Consider the following 22,287-nt stretch of genomic DNA (forward strand, 5'->3'; position numbering starts at 1 on the left):
GCGAAGGGGAGCCATTTGAGTGTCAAATTGTTTATACGTGTCCACATCTACGAAATGAATCATCAACTAACGATTAATCATCATCCAATCCTCTCGTATGTGTAGCAAATGTCGCGGCAGAATGTTCGTATTGCACGATTGTACAATCGAAGACATTCTTGAACACGACTGAGACAGAAACATTTCCCCCCACTAACATCCAACTAACAATAATTGTTGTGCCTTTCTTTCTATCCATCGTCTAATTGATGCTAATATTATCATGGTTCGCCCTCTTTATTGGTGTGATTACAGTCGGTAAGTTGTAACCTATTTGATGCAATAAATATTAATCAATCTAATTATACATGCGCAACCTTCTGACGGGAACCCTGTTGCCTTGTGCTCCGCGTAGTCTGATTTTATTGTTCAGTTTGAATCCCATTTAAATGTATAGTGAGTTGATAACGATAAAGCAGCCTTTAAAACATAAAAGATTTAACATTACGATTCTTGTTACTTGAGTCGCGTTCCTTCTGGTCTCCGCGCAAGAAACAATAAACACTGGGCGATTATATTAAAATCCGGATGCAACGCAGGCCATGGGCGATCAATCAAACTGCTGTCGGATTTGATTGGCTATTGCAGAAATGAATGATTATGAAAAACGATCAACCAGAAAAACTGGTTTTCTTTATTTTTCACTTTTTCGATTTTTACTCGCTGACCAAAAGGAGTGCAGGCGCAGGGTAAAGTAATAAAGGTCTAAACAAACATAAAATATAAATGTAAAATTGACTACTGTGCCAGTAACAAGATTGAGCTTAAGGCGCGATTACACGTTGCTAGACGAGTTGCTCCGTGTAATAGTGCCTTTGGTTAAGATTTTTTTCTAACGAATTTGTCGTCTACAGTCTTCGATCAGTGGACTTGCGTGGTCAACCAAGTTCCGTAGTGAGACAGACCTGTTCAGATCAACAGGGTAAGAAATGTAATATCTAGACAACCGGGTTACTTGTGTTATGAAGGGAGGAAAGGAAAGGAGACTAAGGCGTTGATGAAAAGATCAAGAGATGATTCGCATGGGGGTTAGGGGGTATTTGCGTTGTTTATTTCCAGTCCTTTTCTTTTACATTTTACCACAGGGTAACCATTATAAGGTTTTTTTATCCTAACAATTTCTGTTGTTTTCTAGTGAAAAGCCTCTGTCCGTGGAGCTAGAGAAGGCCAAGTAAGTCCAGTAATAGTATACCCTGTAGTATACCCTGGATGTACCAGACCTCTTCTGTCTCCTCCAGTATTCGAAGAGCGGGAGACTGGATACCAGTTGCTTTTCCTCGCGTTAGTAAAAATCTTAGAGCTAGAAGCACTGGAGTGCGGAAGGTTTTGGAACCCAGGATATAGACGGCACCACTATATTAAGTTTAAACTATTATAATATTATTAGTTAAACTATTATTTGGTTACCATAGGTACGAACTGGAGCAGCAAAAACAGATGGAAGGTCAAAAACTGGAAGAAATGAGGTATGAACTACCCTCCCCTCCCCTACCGCTACATTTCCTCCCGCCTCCCTTATTTAAGTTGTTGTTTAATCCTTACAGGACTGAGTTCGAAAAGCAAATCCAAGACGAGGGAGTTCGACTAGAAGAAATGAGGTAAGTCAGTATAACGTTGTATTGGGATACCTGTGGTTTTTATTCTCATCAGTAACCTACATATTGCTGTAGAGCCGAGCTGGAACGACAAAGAAAACTGCATTCAATGGAAGCGCAGAACGTCGAGGAAGCAAGGTAATTATCTTAATTAGAGTATTCTATGGCTGGAGATGGTCTCTTTTAGAAGGACAATTCGCTTAGGGTCGGTTAGGAAGGTGGTCGCTTAAGAAAGTGGTCCTCACGATACTTTTTCATTTTCAGGAAACGAGTGTCTGACATGGAGAAAAAACACGAAACAGCGGAACGCGATAGAACGAAGCGTGAAAAAGAACTGACAGAAGAGATCGAGAAAAGAGACACGGACATCAAAACAGTACGTGAACAACTCGTGAAGCTGCGTAACGAAAGTGAGCAGGCAAAACAACAAGCAGACGACGTGTTAGGTGCTTTGAAAGATAAAATACGAAAACAGAAAGAAGAAGAAATGGTGCAGTTAAACCAGGATGTCAAGAGGATCGTCGAGCTTGAGGCAGAAATGAATGGGATGCAAGAACAGGTTGAAAAGGAACGAAAAGAGATGAGAGAAAAATGGGAAATTGAATCTCGTAGTATCAAAGAACATAAAGAAATCCTGATGAACACTAAGAAAGATTACGAACAGAAATTTAATTCGTTGGAGGAATCAAAACAAGAAACGAAGCACGAGAAGGAGAAGTTCGAAAAAGAGAAGCGAGAAGCTTTGATTAAAATCCGCGAGACCGAACGTAACCTAGAAGTGCTCATAATACGACGAGAGAATGCTTTAGCTATAGCAGAGAATGATATGTTGAAGAGAAGAGAAGTGGTAGAAATGGAAATGGCAGAGAATCGAGCTGAACTGGAAGAGGAAAGAAGGAAACTTGTCGATAAGATGGAGGAACATGAAGTAATGTTGGACCACGCGGCAGATAAACTCGCTAACGCACAAAATACACTAGAAACTAAAACAAGAGAAGAAAACAAAAAGATCGATGCTGCTAAGAAACGTTTTGATGAACTTCAGCAAAGTTTAGCCCATTCGGCGAAGAAAGCAGAGGAGGATTTACGAGAAAAGCGGCGCAAGTACGACGAGGTTTCCGAAAAACGTCAACAGACGATTGATAAAGAAAGGAAAGCACTTGATTCCTTGCGAGGAGAATTGTCTGTCATGGTAGAAGAACTGAGCGAATCTACGGGTAATGACAGAAAAGAGTTAGAAAAACAAATCCAAAGTAAACAATCAAGATTAGACCAGCAACAGGTACAGTTAGATGTGTTAGAAGCAGAAGACAAAAACATCTCAGAGGATATCGAGAAGGAGTTTGAAGAAGAGCTTGAGCGTATACAAGCGAAGGCACGACAAGACCAAACAGCTATGGAACTAGAACGACTAAGCTTAGAAGAACTACAAGACGCCAAGAATATCAAACTACAAAAAGAGGAAAGAGAACTTAAAGACGCGCAAAAGGAATATAACGAGATGAAGATGATGTTGAATAACAATAGAAAGCAATTGGCCGATGTAGAAGTGAGGTCAGACAGAGCAGCTTCGCTTGGTGAGCAGCGTTTATTAGAAATATCTAAAGCACTAGAGGAAAAACTCACAGGTACTACACAACATGATGAAGTGTACAAGCTACGAGAACGTCGAATACATCTGAAGGAAATAGATGTCGAAGGAAAGGTAGAACTTGCCGAGAAGCAAGAAAAGATAAGCAACGATGCCGATAATATTAATGGAGACATAAAAAGACTGAGTTATGAGTTAGAAGAGAAGGGCAAAGCTAAAGAGAAGTTAGAAACAGAGTTGAAGGAATTGATAGCAAAGTTTTCGCGTGAAAGAAATGAAGAAAGCGCTACTCTCGATGCAATGAAAGAAAACATTCAGGATATGGAAGAAGAGGCGAACCTATCGAGGAGTTTGACTGAAAACCAGATAGTATGTGGCATCGTCAAAACCGGTGATGTGGCGGTCGAGCAACTCCTTCAGAAAGAGAGAGACAGGTGAGTACTGAATGCGCCTAGTTTTTACCCCGTGAGTGAAACCTCCCATTCTAACAGTGTTGAAGGCCTATGGGTGACGTCACGTGGAATCACGTGGGTTCGATTCCTGGCTGTGCCAAATAAGTGAGTTGAGTTCGTTTGATGTGTTGATCTCTCCCATGAGGGGTTTTTCTCCGGTTTTCTTCCCTCCGTAAAAGTCAACGTCAACTTTGTGCCCCTACTTCGAAGATAACCAATACTGTTTTTCCCATTGATTCTAAGGGGTGCACCCCTCCCTGGGTTAAATTTGTGCGCAGCACCCCTCCCTGAACAAAATCCTGGATCCGCCACTGAATAAAGAATGTAAGTGGTAAAAAAAGAATGTAGTGGAGTGAACCTTACGGACGGGTCCCTACAGGGAATGATGGTTGTAAGCAAGATATAAATAAATATAAATGTATCCGTTATAATATTTAGGGTCAAAGCTGAAATGGAAAGTAAAATAAAGGAATTGGAAAAAAGACAGAAACAAGAAATGGAAGAATATAAACAGCACCAAAGAAACGCGTTAGAGAAACTCGAGCATGAAAGAATAGAGCTGGAAAAACAAAAAGAGGAACTAGAAAAAGAGATGCGGAAAGAAAAGATAGCACTTAACGAGGAGAGAAGAATGCTGGAGCGAGATAAGTTTGAGGACATTGATTTGATTATTAAAAATAAAGAGGAAGAGATTGAAGATTTGAAAGAAAAGGCACAACAAGAGATAGATGAGCTGAGAGATCGACTCGACGAGACGGAAAGGTAATTATATAAATCAGATAATATCTTAGTTATCAGCAACTACGCCAGGTCAGTAACATAGAGCTTGGTCTTGGCTTATGCCAGGATTTTCCAAAGGGTGCGGGGCCCGAATCAAAAAATCCGCCATTTTGTTTGAGCCCCAAAACTCCAAGAAAGCATGCAAATATTTGGGGAGCGCCTCGCAGGGACCTCTAGTCCGTATGGCTGCGTATCACTAAATGGATTTGTCGTTTATGTTTTAGGGAAGTCTGCCAATTACAAGAAAAGTTGACTATTTATACATCGATGGCTGTAAGTAAACAGATCGATCACTGGTTGGGTGTCTAATAAGAGTGAAAAAATTTGGACATTCCAGGAGTAAGGGAAGATTTTTCCACTCAGTATAACTTTCTTGATTAGAGATGGTGTTGTTGTTGTGGTGGTGTTGTTGTTGTTGTTGTGGTGGTGGTGGTGACGGTAGTGGTAGTAGTGATAATGAAAAATGGTCGGGGTAGTTGCAGTGGTTGACAGTGGTGATGGTAATAGTGTAAGGGTAGGGGAAGTGGTGGTAGTGATAATGATAATGGAAAATGGTATAGGGGTAGTTGCAGTGGTTGATAGTGGGGATGGTAATTGTGTAAGGGTAGGGGTAGTGGTAGTAGTGATAATGGAAAATGGTCGGGGTAGTTGCAGTGGTTGATAGTGATGATGGTGATGGTAATAGTGTAAGGGTAGGGGTAGTGGTGGTAGTGATAATGGAAAATGGTATAGGGGTAGTTGCAGTGGTTGATAGTGGTGATGTTAATAGTGTAAGGGTAGGGCTAGTGGTAGTAGTATTAATGGAAAATGGTCGGGGTAGTTGCAGTGGTTGATAGTGGTGATGGTAATAGTGTAAGGGTAGGGGTAGTGGTAGTAGTGATAATGGAAAATGGTATAGGGGTAGTTGCAGTGGTTGATAGTGGTGATGGTAATAGTGAAAGAAAGAATGATAGAAAGTGGTAGTTTGTTAGCTGATAAATTACCATGTTATATGATTGCCATTCTACAGAGTATGAATGTACCTAATGGTAATGACGATGAGCTGATGGCAGATGGGGAAGTTATGCAATACATGTATCAAGATGAGGTAACCTAGAGACAAAGGAGAAATTATTATTCCTTCACTGTTAGAACTGGATTACAAACAATATACAAATAAACAAAAACAGTTCTTATGACTGAAGTCGCTTGCAAAGCACAGCAGTCTCTTTCTTCTTCTCTACTGTTTTTTAACAGCAATCTAAACCTGGGCCCGGTTGTACAAAGGGTGGATAGCGCTATCCGATGGATAAATCCTTATCAAGTGGATAAGTCGATGTTGTTATCCAGTAGATTTATCCACTGGATGAGATTTATACGTTGGATAGCGCTATCCACTCTTCGTACAAGCGGGCCCTGACATGTTTGTTCACTGTCCTTATTCTTCCCTTCAAAAAGCAGATATAGATCTGACAGTGTCTTGGAACATAATAATAATTTTATATAATATTTTTGATTCCAGAATGAAATATATAGTAGTAACCTAAGCCTAACAGGATCCGTCACACCACCTCGTATCACCCCTCCCCCAACACCTGTCAATAGGTTCCTGACGTCTGTCAACAACATGAGAAATAATCAAATCAATGTACAAATACCGCGCTATATCTTACGAGGACTGGGGCGAGACTCTTATCACGTGTTCGAAGTGAAGGTAATTATGCATGGACAATTCTTTCCGCACCCACCCCTCCCCCGGTCTATTATTGATACCTTGTCTGTTGATGTGTTCAGGTTACTATAGGAGGAGAGACGTGGTCCGTGTACAGGAGATATCGAAAATTTAGAGAATTACACAATACGATGAAAAAGAGTTATCGCGAGGTAAGGTTACATCTTCATTGGTTCTGTAATCCAGGGAAGACCTTATTGGAAGTATTGTTTTAGGAAGAGGAGAAAACAGGTTATTTGTTGAGCCTAGTAGGAGTGAGGAGTGACACCCCCTGCCCATCATGGGAAATCAAGGATCACGCACCAGCATTTATTCTGTACGCTGTCATGATATATATCAGACAAGTAAGAAAAAAAAAACAACAGGGATCCCGCAAACCTCCTTCTCCAAGGTTAAAAACTGAACCAAATTCAATGGCAATGAAGTGCTCATTGAACTTTGGGTAGTGCCCAGCCTCATAGACCGCCCGCGCACCATAACAGTGTGTCCGTCCTTTTTTCACAAATGTACACGTCTGTATTAATAAATCTGTCATATCATGTCACTAAATTACGTGTTGGTATTTTGACAGATTGGAGAACTGGACTTCCCAAATCGACGATTTTTTGGAAATCGGGCTGAAGAGTTTGTACGAGCACGGCGCGCGCAGCTAGAGGTGAGTTGAAAAAAACAAGAACTAATCACAGGCAGCCCAGTTAATCCTGGTACGTTACGTCATTATGAAACTGGGAGTAACAGTATGTAAGACGCATTTTATATCCTCCCCTCCCCCTCATAGTTGATGATATAACGTCCTTTACTTGGATCTCCAGACATACCTCAAGTCCTTCATCAATCTATGTACCGATTTCCGAGACTGTCCTGTGTCAGCATCCTCTGGAAGACCGCTGTCCAAACGTGACTTGTGCAACTTCGCTCCATTTTTTAAACAAGGAATATTCGAACAGACTAAACATTACAGTTGAGTGTATTTTAAGGAATATTTTATGCAATCTTTAAAAATATAAGTGTACATAGAATCACGACATAAATTATTTGCTGCTCGGACAGAATTTAAATGTAACGTTGCGTGACATCACTATGAGTCACGCAAGGTCATAGTTGTAATAATCGTGTGTTTGTAACGCAATATTACTAGCTTGATAACCTATGATGTACAGTGCATATATTTTTATAAAAATTGTGGGAGTTTTGCTTCCTTAATGTACTTACTCTTTTTATAAAAAGAACATGGTATTTTGTCATCGGACACTAACCACTAAAAAAAATGCTCTTTTGCTTTACTCATAGATATATCGAACACCGGCCTAAAAATTAACGAAACAGTTGTATTTTACATAGAGTACATAATAATTCTGCAATTTTACACGAACAAATTGACTAGAATAATAAAAAAATAAAACAATTTCAAATACTTGCGCGCATTATTTGTCGTTTTCTTATACATGCCAATCAAACACTCTGATTGGTTCCTTGTGACCGTTTGCTAATGGTACATACCAAGGAACCAGTTATGCCTCTATTTAATCATTTGGTACGACCCGTTTACATGCAGGGATGAGTCCTTTGTTTTCTTTCTACGAGGGGACACCATAACAAATGGCTTAGCCCTAACAGTAGGGGAAAAATGCCTCTTGTTAGTCACAGATTCGATTCATCCAGCATACCATATCCGCGATAACAAACATCTCTTTCTTATTCTACCACTACTACTTGACTTCAATAATAAAGTAATAAAATAAGACTAACAAATTCATATGACCACCGTGTGGGGAGAAGTGGCTCCAAGCTCCAGGCTACCACAACAACTCGCGTAGACCTGAATTCAAGTGAAGTGATTATCAAAAGGTTATCTCTGTGTTGGTCTCACGAAATGCCAACCGCCTTGAATAAATAATACAAAACTTCCGTTCTATCTCCTGCTATCAATTATTCAGTTCAAATGCCTTGTAAAACTGACTTATTCAAAATCTATTTTATAACGTTTGTTATTTTATTAGACTCTTCTCTAAAGAAAATCTTAAAATATTGATCATCTTAAAGCTTTTAAATACATTTTTCTTTATCTCCGTTTTGCGCTCAGAGTCTAGAGTCTGTCTGGGAAAGATAAGAAAGACCAAACCCTTGTTTTAAAGCTAGCTGCGCGCGGCAAAACACCACTCGAAAATCCTTTCTGCTTTGAATATTATATTAAATGAAATTCAGTTTTGATGTTATTCATAGAGAACCTGTTTACAGCGCGCGGTTTAACGTTTTATTTGTCGAACAGAAACAAATCCAAATGTACAGCTTACGTGTTAGGGTTAAGGACATGGGGCAATCATTTTATTGGTCAGTTTAAGATCACCATCTTAAGCCTGTTGTCTAGATTGGAATGATGTTTGATCCTAAAGACGTCAAAATATCCTACAACTTCCACAAGAACCAATCATATTCGCGTTGTCTGGATATAGATGGACTTCAAGATAAGTTACTCCTAAAAACAAGATCGTTGCGGACCTCCATGTGTTGCTGTAAGTATTAAGGTCTGTCTAGTTGTCTGGTAATTGTAAATTAGAAGCTCTTACCATATAAATCTACTGATGGTATGTGGAGTGTAGATAAGGAGTATACTTAGGCGTGAGAATAGAGCTCTTCAAGCCCCCATCAATCCTGCCATATTTAATAAAAACACCGTCGTTTAGGCTAGTCTTTATCTTATACAGACCATATATAGAAAACAAGTAGCCCGATAGGCTACTTAATAAAACAGCACGACAACTCTGGGATCACAGTGGGGGAAGTCATAAAACTCTATTTCTGATCTCAAATTTTTAGTGTCGTCCCAAGGTAACCAAGTAAAGTGTCGCAGCGTATTGTAACCATCTAAAAGGTCAGTTTATGGACCTTATCCAGACAGTTCTACAGCCATACAAGACTGGTTTGTCGGGACTGTTGCGGCATTTCAAGAATGATATTGATACTCATGAATGATTGATATTTTCTTTTTAAGGTCGAAGGAAGAGTTGGCTTACGAGGGCAACAGTTACCGTAGTGTAAGCTGGGTCTGATTGTATTTTGCTTCGAGTAGACCCCACCAAAGCTACACTAGCTCGCTCTCTAAGATGGATGCCGATAAGATTCTGATAGCTACATTCGAGGTTAAAAACTACAAGCCCAATGAAATATCCCTCAAGGTAGAAGGTGGTAAAATATACGTTGATGGCAAACATTTCTCTGAAGGAGAATATGGAACAGAATCGAGCGAATTCCATCGAACTTACGTCCTACCAGAAAGCGTGGAACCTTCATCTGTCTCCTCGCGCGTCTCTTCAGATGGAGTTCTTTACATAGAAGCTTTTAAAAACCCACCGAAAGAAACTGAAGTTGCTCTAGTCGGTTCTTCTCCAACGTCTGGGGACGTGGCGAAGATAGACGATAAGAAATTCACAGTGACCTTAGATGTAAGTAGTTTCTCACCAGAGGAAGTTGTAGTGAAGGTTTTGAACAATGAACTGACAGTCAGGGCTCGGCATGAATCAGAATCGCATGGTCATTTTACTTCACGACAGTTCAACCGCCATTTCGTCCTTCCTAAGGATGTTGACATGGATTCTGTTGTGTCTAAATTGGGCAAGGATGGACGACTTCACATCGAAGCTACGAGGAAAGCGCAGCCTAAGGCATCTGAGAGGAAGGTCGAAATCATTATGGATGAGTAAGAAGAGTAACGTCTCTTAAAGATTAAAAAAAATATTACGAGAAACAGAAAATAATAACAAAAACTAGCTAAAACGATGAAAAAATTCCCTGTAAAATTTAGACAAAACTTTCAACAAGGTAGGACTATAGCACCTTTGGTTTATTCTGGAATGTAAAATCAATATTATAATGATATTCTTCGTGTTTTGGTGTGTAAAACTATTCGTGTTTCATCAAGGTAATTTTCTTCTATCATCGCTCATCATGAGATACAGTAAACAGCTATGTAGCCCCACTTTTTATCGAAATAACTCCACAACAGGGCGTGAGACCAACAACTAAATTTTCAAACTAAACAAGGTACTTCAAAAAGTAAACAGCTTTGACATCGAGGTTACCAGTGACAAATAAAAACCACATTTCCTCAAACAGTGGGATTGTAGTGCTGATTTGAAGAGAAACTTAATTTTATATTCTGCTGGGAAAATCGAATATGATGAATAAAAATAAAAGACTGTCGCTTTGATGTCGTTCTCATGTTGATTTTGAATTTAATATTAATATCTGCGACTAATATACACATTGAAATCTTTTAAGTCTATTTTGATTTATTCATTTTGCGAAATGCGTTGTTTTGGGCATTGAGAGAGCCGTTTGTTGAATAAAACCGAGCTGACTATCCCGAGGCGTACAATTAACGACCAAAGACAATTTTGTACCAAGCGATTAATTTAGTTTTACAGCGCACGCCGTTTTCCGGCCACAGGATTTAATTAACTGCAAGTACCGAGTAAAGTATAAGGATGAAAAGCTTTGAGTCGTATAATGGGCGTTTTGCTTTCATAATTTGTCTGCTTACTCAACCAGAAATAAACTGACGCGGCGGCGACATTTTGATGTCTGAATCAATAATGTGCTACTTTAAAACCACTTTTGTGGTTCTGGTGATTTGGCGGGAAAACGGCTCAGGTTTAGCCAGCGCCTTCCACCATCAGAAATCCCGGGTACTACAGAATAAAATGCACTATTTCTTATTAAATGGGAGTGCTGGATTTTCTAGAAACTTCTCTCGTAATCCTACACGCTTTGCTACACAAGACAATCCCGTTCTATCTTAAAACTAATCCACATTTTGTGCATAAAGATTTTCGCATGCATACCTCCTGAAAGATTTGGTCAAAGGGTCAAAGAAGGCGTGAATCCAAATGTTACTCTATTTAACATAGTAAGCGTAACAAACCCTTAGTTACAGCACAAATTCAAATACCGCAACACTTCTGTATTCTTTAATACCGTATCAATTTCGTATAATTGATTTCAAATTAATATTAATTAAAAATTAATACTTATTAAAAAACAATGGAATTGACAGTGCCGTTAACACTTCATTACACTAGGCATTTATCATAGCTCGCTGTAGCGTGAAGCTATTAAGACTAACTTACAGTTTAATTGCACATTGTCACTTTGGGATAATTAATTACCATCGTAATGGTCAGTTTGTATTTTATATTATATAATATCGTGATGCTAGTATCGTTCTCCCGTGAATTATTCGTTCTCTACAACGTTAGTCTCTCGTAATCTTTAACTGCCTTTCTCTGTTCGACGGTATCTGTTCTAGTCTCGGCGCTTCGATGTGTAATTGACCCTGTTTGTCAATACGAGACACTACTTTCGCCATGTCCACGTCTTTGGGCAACAGAAAGTGACGGTGAAACTGTCGAGAACTCGACATTCCTCCTTCTTGCTTCTCACGTACAGCATGCACCGACAGTTCATTCCCTTTTACTTTGACTTCCACTTCGTCTGGGGAAAAATCACTAACATTCAGAGTCACAGCAAACTTCTTGTCATCGGTCCTAGATACGTCCTGTGAGGAACACCCCAGGAGAGCGATATCTAGATCCTGAGTGGGAGTCTTGTACGCCTCAACATGAAGGACACCATCATGAGTTATACGCGATGAAACAGACGAGGGATCAATTCCTTCTGGCAACGCGAAAACCCTGTGGAATTCACTTGTCTCAGATCCATATTTTCCTTCCGAGTGATGTTTTCCATCTACGTGAATTTTTCGATTTTCAACACGAAGTGAAATTTCCTCCGGCCTGTAGTTGGTCACATCTAATGTTGTAATAAGTGTCTTGCCGCTGCTCATAGTGGTTAGTGTTTCGTCTCTCCTACGATTATTCACTCCTTCAGTCTGAAACTATCTTGATTCAACCAGGGTGTGATGTTTTTATACTCTGTCTCGGATTTCTAGAATCCTACCTCTTTTAATGCTAAACATGCCAATCAATATTACTATATTTGTCGAGTGTAATTATCCTGGGTAATTTATGACTGACATTAAGATTTAAATGTTACGTTTCAGGGGTTTTTCAAGATATTTTCCTTCCAGAATGAAGCTGAAGATTCGATTAATCAACTCATCGCTAAATATGGTCTCAGTTGTACCGAAGCTCTCGTCAAGTGGATTCCAGACATCGTTCGAGTGTCTCACTGATTTACAATGTGGTCCTAATCTGGCCAACACGAGGGATACTTATGTCTTTGCTAAAACCTTTTCAGCCAAACAAAATGATCCAATACAACTTGTCGTTTAATTCAACAGAAAATTCAGGCTAAATTTTGAATAATCTCAAATAATAAAATCAATTTTCGACGAAGGTTTGAACCTTCAACCTGCCTGCAATGACAGGCGACGATGATAAAAAACATTGCTCTCAATTCCAGAGAAAAAATACGCAGTCAAATCTCGAATTATTTTATGTCTATGATATTGATATAATTTCCTGTGATATCTGTTCGTGGAATATTGGTTTACTTTATATATTTTGTGCAATATTCCTGTGAATGATCAAAGCTTTTTACTTTGTTACACCCAATATCAATGATTCAAGGTGTGGAAGATGAAATATCGAGACGAGAGATGAAAAGATAAAAACACAACCAATTGTAATTCATAACCTTTCTAGGAATTATACTGATAACCTTTTAAAGCACCAGATAAGTATTGTGTCTACTTTTATAGTCTATTGGAATAATGAGGACATATCAAAGATGATATGGGGTCAAATAATGAACAATGTCATCTGTACTAGAGGAATATATAAACATATCAAGAATGGTTCATGAATGACTCTTGCAATATTGTCTAATGATGATGATGATAATGATGATGATAGATGATGTTGATGGTGATGATGATGATGATACATGATGATGATGATGATGATGATGAAAGATGATGATGATGATGATAATAATGATGATGATGATGGTGATGATGATGATGATGTTGACGATGATAATAGTTGATAATGGTGATGAAATAAATAAAATTTACTAAACATGGTGTATGGCTCATGAAATTAACTCTTGCAATATTATGTAATAATAATGATGTCGATGATGATATTAAATACTATTAAAACACTCATTAATAATTCATAAGCTTATAGTCCAATTGGAGCCACCATACACGTCACGTGCATGAACCTTTATACCCGATAAAGTCCTCTTCATTAGTATTCAAGTGATTTTATATAAAGACACGTGTCTTTATATAAAGACCACTCAAATACTATGAGGATGACTTCATCAGGGATGAAGTATGCATCCAAGTTTAGATGAAGACATAGAGCTTCATCAAGGTCATAGTAAACCCTAACGATCTTTGACTAACGTGCCTGTCTTTGCCTTGGCACGCAATATCCAACGTGTGGGAGCTTCTATTGAATCTGGTTGCGCATGCCCGTGACGTCAAATCTCTATCGAAGTATAAAAATCCATGTTCGTGACGTGTATGGTGGCTCCAGCTGAACCTAAATCTTATAAATTGTTCATGAGTGTTTTAAGCAGTTCAAAAAACTCGTAGATTGTAGAAACATCTAAAGGAAATACAAACATCTATCAATAAATCTGATACAATTTACATTATGGATTTACCTAGTCGTCTACGCACCCACTATAAGTGACGTAGTGGTACTTAGGGGAGTAAGCATTGCATGAAGACACTAGAAGCGGCTTCATAGGAAACTAGAAATATTTACCAAAAGCACGAAACCCTATGGAATAACTTTACAAACAAAATGTACAAAAAACTTCAAAACCAAACAAAAATTATTTTCTCACATTCCATATAATAAACTATTTCTGAAATTCACTGCAAGCAGAGCCCATTTTTCCTTTGGTTTTAATAGAGGGGTAAAACAGACTCTGCCAATGCAGGATATTATATCTGTCACACATCATTTTGACAGCCGCTGTGCACATCAAATTATATTTCATCATGCTCATTACATGTTCAAAATATGGCTTAAAAGCTGGTTTTGATCATTCCCCATTAAAAAAAAATTCGACCAAAAGAAACGTCCTACATTGGCAGAGTCTCCCTCCTCGCCGATCTTCTCCTAATGAAGGGAGAGAAAGAGGAGAAACTGTGCTCGCAGAGTATCCCTGAAATAGATTTGAGGAAAAGTCTTGTGTTTTACACATTTTAACATCTCGTTTAATATACAATCGTTCTACTAATAAAAATCTGTAGTGGAAAAATCTTTAGAATTGAAAAATAAATATTGAGTACTCCTACTTATCTTCAGTCCTAAAGATCAATTTCATTGCTTGAGCTATTTTTAGGAACACGCTGCGTATATATATCTCACAGTCTGTAAAGATAAAAATGATATTGGTATCTTGAAGGGCTATATATACTCTTTAACAAAACCTATGATCCGGACATGTTTTCAAGTCTTTTTGGTAAAGAAAGGAATAATACACAAGGGAATGAATAATATGTTTATGGATGTCTAGCTGTTATGCCTATAGTGATAGAGTCTTCAAGGATATAATTATAAGAACAGGATCCTACCATTATGATAATATTAATCCATGCCGTCATCTCCATCAATTTCATCTTCAAATGGTCTTTTGATTCCTGCTGAGCAAAGAGCAGGCATAACTTTAAAACATTACTTCACACTTTCTCTATTTCTTGCTTCTAAACAATTTCCTCATCTCCTGGCCAAGAAACAAAGCAACCACACATACAAGGTTATTTTCAGTGGTCCTAGAACATCCTGTGTGGAACACCCCAGGAAAGCTTAAATAATTTGTAAATATTTCTCACCATTTCTTCTGTCTATTGCCTGACAGTCTATTTGCTGTTGTCTAGCCTGGTAGTTTGCAAGGTAAATTGGTTCATATTCCTTTGGAAAAAAAAGACAAATTACAAAAGATAAATGAGATGACTCGATAATCTCTTAATTAAGATTCCAATTCAGTAGCCAAGTAAAAACACATTTACTCTTATGTTAATTACCTACCATCAACTGGTGTGCAAATCCTTCATTAGGATTGATACAAAATCGCTTCTGCTGTACATGTTGGAAAGCATCCCTGTATTAAATGTAAAATACAACAGAATTTACTCTTGTGATAATATAGAATCATGTTGAAAATTCTTTAGTCCTGTACAGGCTTTGTATCATCCCTTGCCAGTGCCCATAATCCAGCTTGGACTGCCTGTGATTAGATGGTGGAACAACAAAATCTCTTTGCTCTAAGGAATTGAATTGTGTAGGTTCCAGAAATTTTCCATACCCGCCTCACAGATAAATTATTTTTAATAGCCCCCCCCCCTGCTACTCCCGGAAATTCCAATTTTCTTCCATACAAACTCTGTAATTTTTGTTCTTTCTCTGACTCCCCATCCCTCAGAAATTTCAAATTAAACTGGAATTACACATTCTTTCCCAGGTAAAATGATTGTATTGCTCTTGCTATCTAACATGGCTGCCGTCACGTGATGGTGCAAAACCTCTATATTAGTTCTATTATTGGTTAGTTTTCAGTTTATTTATTTTGTGAAATAGAATACAAAGTCATAAAATATAACTGAATAGTTTTGCCTACACTACTACATAATAATGTGTCACAATAATTAGAATGACAGAAAAAGAAGAAGAAAAATAAATTTGATTAACCATTGGTTTGTTGATCAATGGGTATTACGTAGCATACATAGTGCTGCAGAGTAGAGAGATGGGTCCAGAGGATGGGAAAGGGATGGACAGGGATGGGAAGGGATGGAAAGGGAAAGGGATGGAAAGGGAAAGGGAAAGCAAATGAGTCCTCTTCACATAGTAGCGAAGTCAATAAGCTGCTACAAAGAGAATAACAAATTTTATACTATAAATCATTTGTACTGACCTGTATGACAAGCCATATGTTTCCATTATATATGCAATCATCAGTGCTGCACTGCACAATAAACAATAACACATATCAGCATGTGGTTCACCAAATGTTGGAGCAAAGTTATTTAGTTGGATTACCTGTGTTTTTGAAAGCCACAGGAAGACCAAACTACAAAAAATGATGAATTAGCTTGTTCATTCATACCTGCGTGAAATGCCTGCATTGCCATGAAGCAGAACATTGCCTACAACCAGAGAACACAAAAATAAATCGAAATGAGAGAACAAAATATTTGATTTCTTATGTGCATACTTTCAAAATCCTTCCCCTCCCATAGAAGGTCCATGTCCCAATGTGAACTGTGCTTAAAATTAACTAATGGTCAAATAAATAAATATACAAATATTTTCATTTATCCACAGTGGTTCTTTAAAGCTAAAAGCCTGAGGGACCATGTATCCTCTATACACACTCCATACTCCATACAGCGTATCCCACCCATGCCACCTGGTCATCAGACAATATCCGGCTAGAGTTAGTACTTGGCTGGCACATATTTTGCTTGCCGGCCATCTTGACCAGTAGTGTTGATTCAGAAATGAGGAATAACAGATCTAAAACTAATTTGGCTAATGACTTTTACCCCTGCTATGGAAGGGATAAGGATAATCTCTGAAAATATACAAATTACGGGATTCCTAAAAGCTGGTAAATCTTACCTGCAGAAGAAAGACCTTCATCAATAAAAGCTTTAACCTGAAGATAGAACAATACAAGAGGCAATTATTTACACTTATGAACTTCCTAAATCAATAGATGTCCATTGTTTTTTTTAATTCCTTAGCTTAGGTAATAATTACTTTGGATCATAATGATTATTTTGGATCAATATATTTAAAAAAGATCAAATTATTCATTCTTTTACCTGTGGGAAATGTTTAATAATATTTTCTGTTGGCAGATCTGCCACATCTAAAATCAAATATCTAAAAATAATGAGAAAAAATATTGGGTTAAATTATAGGTTAGGACTTCAAGCATAACAATTTAAAGCACCAGGTTTATATTGTTTACTTACTTGAAATCATTCTTGAAATTTGGCTTAACAAAATTTGCTTCTATATCTTGTCTTATGCAAACAATGTGCGTAATGGAGTGGGCTTTTAAGTTGTCAAACTAAAAGTAAAAAAGATCCTGTTAGTATGGGAAATCGCACATTTATTTCGAGTACAATTCAGAATTTATAGGTATGAGTGATGTTTTGAAAAATTTCAAAATTGGACCAGCCTTTTAGACGAGTTCAATTTGAGAACTTTCAAACCATCACAAGTATCTACAAATTCCGAATTGCATGAGAAAATTGTTTATAATACACTCAACAAAATTGAAGAATTTAATTGGGACTCTACAGAGTACAATTCGGGATTTAATTGTACTCCTCTTGTCCAATGAGAATCGAGTAATTTTGTTGAGTGTATTATAAATAAATGAATATAATATGTAACAATGTATGCTGTAAGTTTGATTCCTAAGAGAATAACAATGTTGGAATTTGATTGATTATTAATGTTGATTATCTTCACCTTGCTTTTCATTGCGGCTGAATATGGCCCAAGGTATATTCTTGGAACAATCTCCTAAAACACAAGAAATATTATTATTAATTATATATCATCTACTATTAATTAATTAATGATTAATTTAAATAAAACCAGCTGTAATGACTGCTGAAATAAGGTCTAAAATGTAGACAAGGTTTTCTAGTTTATCAGGATGTAAACTGATTGTTTATTTCATGTTTACTCTCAATAACTAAAGCTTATTATTACTATTAATAATTATTAATGTATCTTGTATTGTACCTGCATATCCCTTCTCTTGGAGTATGTCCAGTCCTGTTCAATAAATATAGCTACAGTATTAATATCCTGTTCAAGTAAGCATACTAATAATATGACAACTCTTGATGTACAACACAACTGATGGTTTCCACAGCTGCCATGTTGGATGAATTTAACAAAAGATCCGTCATTAGTCTCTTTTAATTGTTATAACATCCAACATGGCCTTTTGTTATTTCATTCCCTTGGGGATGATTGCAAACCAGCAATTGGTAAACACACACAATCTCTCTCGCTATCTATCTCACACAATATCAGTGTCTCACAATCTACCCTCCCTTAGGATGAAGGGCTAAGGTCTTCTGGATTGTAAGTGCATAAAAAATATAAAGCCCTATAAACACTTATGGAAGCACTGCTCACAAATAGTCGATAAACAAGAAATAGTCAAAGAATACTTAAAAAACTACTGACACTTGACAAACTTAGCTCTAAAAAGCTCACCACAACATCGTCTTTGTTTGGGATCTCTGGGAAATCAAACAGTCTTCCAGGACCTCCAGAGGATTGCATCTATAGAAACGCACACAGTACACACATAAACCAATTAAAAAGGTTAAAAATTCAATCTCTTTTCACTTTTTTTGGCAGACTTAATTTTTTATGCACATCCGCCATTTTGTTATTGAAGTAGATCCCAGTCTCTAATACCACGGGGATCCCAATTAGAAAAAGTCTAAGACGAAAATACCCTTTCAATATTAGTATTTTTTGTACTTGCACTCTGTATTTGAGTCCAAATTAGTGTGCTAAGTAATAGAAAAGGAAAGAAAAGTTAGGGAAAGTAGAGCGCAATATTTGTTATCACTTCAAACATTTTTTAAAATGGGTTTCCTGTGGTAGACCTGGTCAGGTTTGAAGAATCAAGATGGCGGCTCAAGAACCAACGAGAAGTTACACCAATGAACAACTCAACTCTGATGCTGTATCCAAGAAGGATATCATCAACGTCTTGCAAGCAAATGCAACCTTCGAGGTTTGGAGTATGTTTTAGAGGGAGTTTGAGAATGATTGGGTGTGCAATTGTGGAGTGTTAATGGTTATTTTTTTTTTCTACGCGCACGTGGTCGACTGCAACCAAGACGTTAATTATCTTTATTGCATAAGCATTTCATTAAAAAACCGGCATCAACACATGATAATACAGTACAAATTAATAATTCTCATTTAATTATGCGCCATTTAATATCTTATAATTAAGTTTTATAACTTGAATGGATTTTAGCTTTCTACATCAGATTTTTTTTTTTATACATTTTTCTTGTATATGCGTTTTTATTTTTGTTCTAATTTAGGAATCTTGGACCCTTAGTATCGTATTATTCTTAGGTTTTTGTAGTTTTTGCTATACCCAGTCTAAAGTAAATTAATTAGCTAGTTTAAGAGTGAATGAATAATTAATGAGCAAATAAAAGATTAAACAGGAGAAATGAATGAATGAATTTGTTGTGCATAAATATAACTGGGGTCTCTCCCCCCCCCCCCCCCCTTCCACCCATCTCCCTATCTCCATTATAATTCCATCAGGCAGTTTAGTATTTTACAAACTATAATTTCTAAAGAAAGAGTATTTTAAGACTTTACATATGTGTTGGAATTTCAGTTCTTAAAAGAGATGAAATTGAATGGCAAGCTGAACAATGTTGCCAAGACGAGTAAGAAAGATCATCTCATCAATGCATATAATGCAATGTTTGAGAAGAAAGCATTCAGGCAATCTGATGAACCAACCTTGGAAGAACAACTAGAGGAACAACTGGCCAAAAAGACAGCTGCTATGGCTGTAGCTGATGAGAAAAAGAAAGAAGCAGCTAAAGAAGCAGCTAATACTGAAAAAGAGGTTAGTGGAGATGCTAGTTTTTTTGATATTGAATGCTATGTTTATTTGTAAATAAAACACACAAATAGAACTGTCCCAGTCAAGTGCTTAGAAAACTGATTTTACTTTCCAGAAGGTTTTCCCTTATTGGACAAAAGAATAATAAAAGACTCCAAGGTGCCATCAAATCAAATGATTTATCGTTTAATAAGCACTCGAAGTTCGTATTAGTGTCTTATCATCCAATAAAATCTATGTCATGGCAAGTGTGAGCTAGTCCAAATACTTACATCCCTGATGATATGTATCCAAACCGAGGTTTTGGTTAGTACATGTGGATCCCGGGGAGGGGGGGTACTCCACCAGAATTTGGGTAGGGTGTTCCACTGGGATTCTGATAGGAGTATCCTGCTTATGACAAAAAACTCAAATTTGTAGACCCTGTTTATGACAAAAGATATAATTTATTGCACTGGCTTCCTGTTTCAATTATCATGTCAGCTCACGTTTTTTTTTTTTTTTTTGAGGACCGTAATAACCAGTTTCGGTCAATATGAAAGTAGAAACCCTGAATATGACAGAAAACTAAGGAAGAACTTGGAAATTGAGTGAAATTGCATACCCTGTTTATGACAAGAAGCTCGAAAAGCCATACCCTGTTCAGTGGATCATCCCCGTATAGTCCATATATTGGAGAACCCCACCCCCCTTTCCCGTGGTGTGAAATGTCTGACTTATTCATTTCCCAGGAACCCAAGTACAAAAAGATTATCCTGAAACAAGGAGACAAGACGACATACCCATCTAAGAATGACAAGGTGTCTTGTCTGTACACAGGAAAACTAGAAAATGGCACTATCTTTGACACTAATTGTGCAAGTAAGGGCTTGTTTTATTGATAGATGATGATAGCTTAACCTTTTGAAGAATTCTTCTTTAAAGCTCTGTTCAGTAATTGAGATTTTTGTACTTATTCTGAAGGTACTGCCAGAAAGAATAGAAAGGGTGAAATCAAACCCTTGATTTTCCCAGTTGGCACTGGAAAAGTTATAAGAGGGGTGAGTTTTTTCCTAAATCATTTATTCAACACAGTCACATTGTACTGCTAGCAAGTTCTGTCATTAATGAGTTGAATCCAATATTGGTAAAGTGGAAAGGGGAAAGGCAGGGAGAGTTAGAAAAGAGTAAAATGAACCCAGGTGGCTTTTCTGATGTTTTCAAAGTCACAAACAGTCTCTGCTTATACTATGTGGACAAAATTTGATTTTACCACTGTCTTCACTGCTGCATGCTGATTGAGACAGTAGTTGCAACATGGAAATCGGGCAATGCACTACTGTCAATCAAATGCACCACAGATTAGTTTCCCATGTTCTCTACTCATGGTTCCCATGTACTCTTATGTACTCTAATGATTTATTTGGTTGACGGCAGTGTATTGCCTGATTTTCATGTCACAACTGTTTTCTCAATCAGTGCTTAGCAATGCAAACAGTGGTAATGAGGCCACTTGAAGGCGAACCAACCATACAGTTGGGTTTTTACATTATTGTACTTGAATAACAGTTGCTGTTGATATTATTGTATTTAGTGGGACGAAGCTCTTCTGACAATGAGTAAGGGCGAGAAGGCTGAACTGCATATTGAATCAGAGTGGGCCTATGGAAGGAAGGGTCTCCCTGATCATGGGTAAGTAAGCTGATTTACCAATGTATCATGACTTAGTAAAAGTGCAGATAAGTCAAGAAGGATTTCCAAATTTAAAGTGTTGTTTATTATATTTTTTTATTGAACCTCTAATATCGGCAATAAGCCTACAAAGCCTTCACGCCTACAGCCCTATGGCTTGCCTTCAGTTCTCAATATTTATATCTTATTTAAGAAATGTATTTGTTTTGTATTTTCAGAATCCCACCATTTTCCAAGCTGATCTTTGAAGTTGAGCTTGTCAACGTTGCTGATTAGGATTACCTTGATATCCTGCATGTAGCCTGACCTTTAACCCTGGTTGAAGAGTACCACCACTATCTTGATAAGAGGTCTATAGAAGCTCTACAGTGTTCAAAGCACTATCTGTTATTAGACTGATGTTTAGATCATTGTATATAATGTTACTGCTAATAAAAACACACAAAACACTGGTAATAATGTGTATAACTATATTATATTGTTACAAAATCTGGGTGGTACAGCAAAGTAGATGGGAGGGAACCTAGAAGAAAAATGGGAGAAAAAGGAAGGATCTAAACGACAAAAAATGAGGTTATGAACAAAAAACAGGGGCGGATCCAGGAATTTGTTCAGGGAGGGGTGCAGCGCACAAAGTTAACCCAGGGAGGGGTGCACCCCTTAGAATCAAAGGGAAAAACATCATTTTGCATTGGTTATCTTTGAAGTAGGGGCACAGAGTTGAACCAGGGAGGGGTGCACACCCCCTGCACCCCTTCCCTTGATCAGCCACTGAAAAATCATAATTCAACCAGACTTGTGCCAGAAAAGTTAGAGGTGGGGAAC

The 22,287-nt window shown here is 37.6% G+C and overlaps 5 protein-coding genes across 7 annotated transcripts in view; 3 read left to right on the plus strand and 2 right to left on the minus strand.

The window, feature by feature from the left end:
• Window positions 1-7,584, plus strand: part of LOC148905011 (uncharacterized) — a 13,257-nt gene extending 5,673 nt beyond the window's left edge. The window contains exons 2-14 of the mRNA XM_089024005.1: window positions 881-961; window positions 1,175-1,210; window positions 1,452-1,505; window positions 1,584-1,637; window positions 1,710-1,772; window positions 1,899-3,659; window positions 4,116-4,439; window positions 4,682-4,730; window positions 5,467-5,544; window positions 5,959-6,150; window positions 6,231-6,320; window positions 6,740-6,823; window positions 6,981-7,584. Coding sequence (XP_088880131.1) covers window positions 881-961; window positions 1,175-1,210; window positions 1,452-1,505; window positions 1,584-1,637; window positions 1,710-1,772; window positions 1,899-3,659; window positions 4,116-4,439; window positions 4,682-4,730; window positions 5,467-5,544; window positions 5,959-6,150; window positions 6,231-6,320; window positions 6,740-6,823; window positions 6,981-7,133 — 3,019 coding nt within the window. The 3' untranslated portion in view covers window positions 7,134-7,584. The remainder of the gene's footprint in view (window positions 1-880; window positions 962-1,174; window positions 1,211-1,451; window positions 1,506-1,583; window positions 1,638-1,709; window positions 1,773-1,898; window positions 3,660-4,115; window positions 4,440-4,681; window positions 4,731-5,466; window positions 5,545-5,958; window positions 6,151-6,230; window positions 6,321-6,739; window positions 6,824-6,980) is intronic.
• A 1,007-nt stretch (window positions 7,585-8,591) lies between these two features.
• Window positions 8,592-10,375, plus strand: LOC116303826 (heat shock protein 23). Of its 2 annotated transcripts, XM_031713433.2 has the most exons (3): window positions 8,608-8,681; window positions 8,986-9,040; window positions 9,161-10,375. In XM_031713433.2, exon 3 carries the CDS (start codon window positions 9,273-9,275, stop codon window positions 9,867-9,869), a length of 597 nt encoding a protein of 198 aa, XP_031569293.1. In that variant the 5' UTR covers window positions 8,608-8,681; window positions 8,986-9,040; window positions 9,161-9,272; the 3' UTR covers window positions 9,870-10,375. The 2 variants fall into 2 exon arrangements, with proteins under 2 accessions (XP_031569294.1, XP_031569293.1); XM_031713434.2 differs by lacking the exon at window positions 8,986-9,040 and having other exon boundaries at window positions 8,592-8,681.
• Window positions 10,376-11,113: 738 nt separating this feature from the next.
• On the minus strand, window positions 11,114-12,418 carry LOC116303828 (uncharacterized). Its single transcript, XM_031713435.2, has one exon. It carries the CDS (start codon window positions 12,008-12,010, stop codon window positions 11,420-11,422), a length of 591 nt encoding a protein of 196 aa, XP_031569295.1. The 5' UTR covers window positions 12,011-12,418; the 3' UTR covers window positions 11,114-11,419.
• A 185-nt stretch (window positions 12,419-12,603) lies between these two features.
• Window positions 12,604-18,579, minus strand: LOC116303779 (serine/threonine/tyrosine-interacting protein). 2 transcript variants are annotated; one of them, XM_031713381.2, is made up of 12 exons: window positions 18,399-18,579; window positions 17,916-17,948; window positions 17,637-17,690; window positions 17,132-17,229; window positions 16,979-17,039; window positions 16,773-16,809; window positions 16,258-16,297; window positions 16,066-16,116; window positions 15,180-15,252; window positions 14,984-15,062; window positions 14,726-14,791; window positions 12,604-14,522 (listed from the first exon to the last, which is right to left on the minus strand). In XM_031713381.2, exons 1-11 carry the CDS (start codon window positions 18,465-18,467, stop codon window positions 14,739-14,741), a joined length of 648 nt encoding a protein of 215 aa, XP_031569241.1. In that variant the 5' UTR covers window positions 18,468-18,579; the 3' UTR covers window positions 12,604-14,522; window positions 14,726-14,738. The 2 variants fall into 2 exon arrangements, with proteins under 2 accessions (XP_031569241.1, XP_031569240.1); XM_031713380.2 differs by having other exon boundaries at window positions 14,726-14,794.
• Window positions 18,580-18,779: 200 nt separating this feature from the next.
• Window positions 18,780-21,921, plus strand: LOC116303842 (peptidyl-prolyl cis-trans isomerase FKBP3). The gene is made up of 6 exons (XM_031713450.2): window positions 18,780-18,930; window positions 19,558-19,794; window positions 20,523-20,652; window positions 20,755-20,831; window positions 21,365-21,462; window positions 21,681-21,921. Exons 1-6 carry the CDS (start codon window positions 18,823-18,825, stop codon window positions 21,736-21,738), a joined length of 708 nt encoding a protein of 235 aa, XP_031569310.1. The 5' UTR covers window positions 18,780-18,822; the 3' UTR covers window positions 21,739-21,921.
• The last annotated feature ends 366 nt before the right edge of the window (window positions 21,922-22,287 follow it).

Source organism: Actinia tenebrosa, unplaced genomic scaffold (genome assembly GCF_029948245.1).
Source record: "Actinia tenebrosa isolate PJP-AT-01 unplaced genomic scaffold, QUT_ActTen_1.0 PGA_scaffold8__29_contigs__length_14323225, whole genome shotgun sequence".
Taxonomy (NCBI): domain Eukaryota; kingdom Metazoa; phylum Cnidaria; class Anthozoa; order Actiniaria; family Actiniidae; genus Actinia; species Actinia tenebrosa.

Excerpts from the sequence above, each read along its gene's own strand:
- LOC116303826 (XM_031713434.2), top strand. The coding sequence starts at position 9,273 with ATGGATGCCGATAAGATTCTGATAGCTACATTCGAGGTTAAAAACTAC.
- LOC116303828 (XM_031713435.2), bottom strand. The coding sequence starts at position 12,010 with ATGAGCAGCGGCAAGACACTTATTACAACATTAGATGTGACCAACTAC.
- LOC116303779 (XM_031713380.2), bottom strand. The coding sequence starts at position 18,467 with ATGCAATCCTCTGGAGGTCCTGGAAGACTGTTTGATTTCCCAGAGATC. Across the intron at positions 16,298-16,772 it reads TGAAGGTCTTTCTTCTGCAG|GCAATGTTCTGCTTCATGGC; the intron begins GTAAGATTTACC and ends CTCTGGTTGTAG. Across the intron at positions 15,253-16,065 it reads ACATATGGCTTGTCATACAG|GGATGCTTTCCAACATGTAC; the intron begins GTCAGTACAAAT and ends CATTTAATACAG.
- LOC116303842 (XM_031713450.2), top strand. The coding sequence starts at position 18,823 with ATGGCGGCTCAAGAACCAACGAGAAGTTACACCAATGAACAACTCAAC. Across the intron at positions 18,931-19,557 it reads AAGCAAATGCAACCTTCGAG|TTCTTAAAAGAGATGAAATT; the intron begins GTTTGGAGTATG and ends TTGGAATTTCAG. Across the intron at positions 20,653-20,754 it reads CTTTGACACTAATTGTGCAA|GTACTGCCAGAAAGAATAGA; the intron begins GTAAGGGCTTGT and ends CTTATTCTGAAG.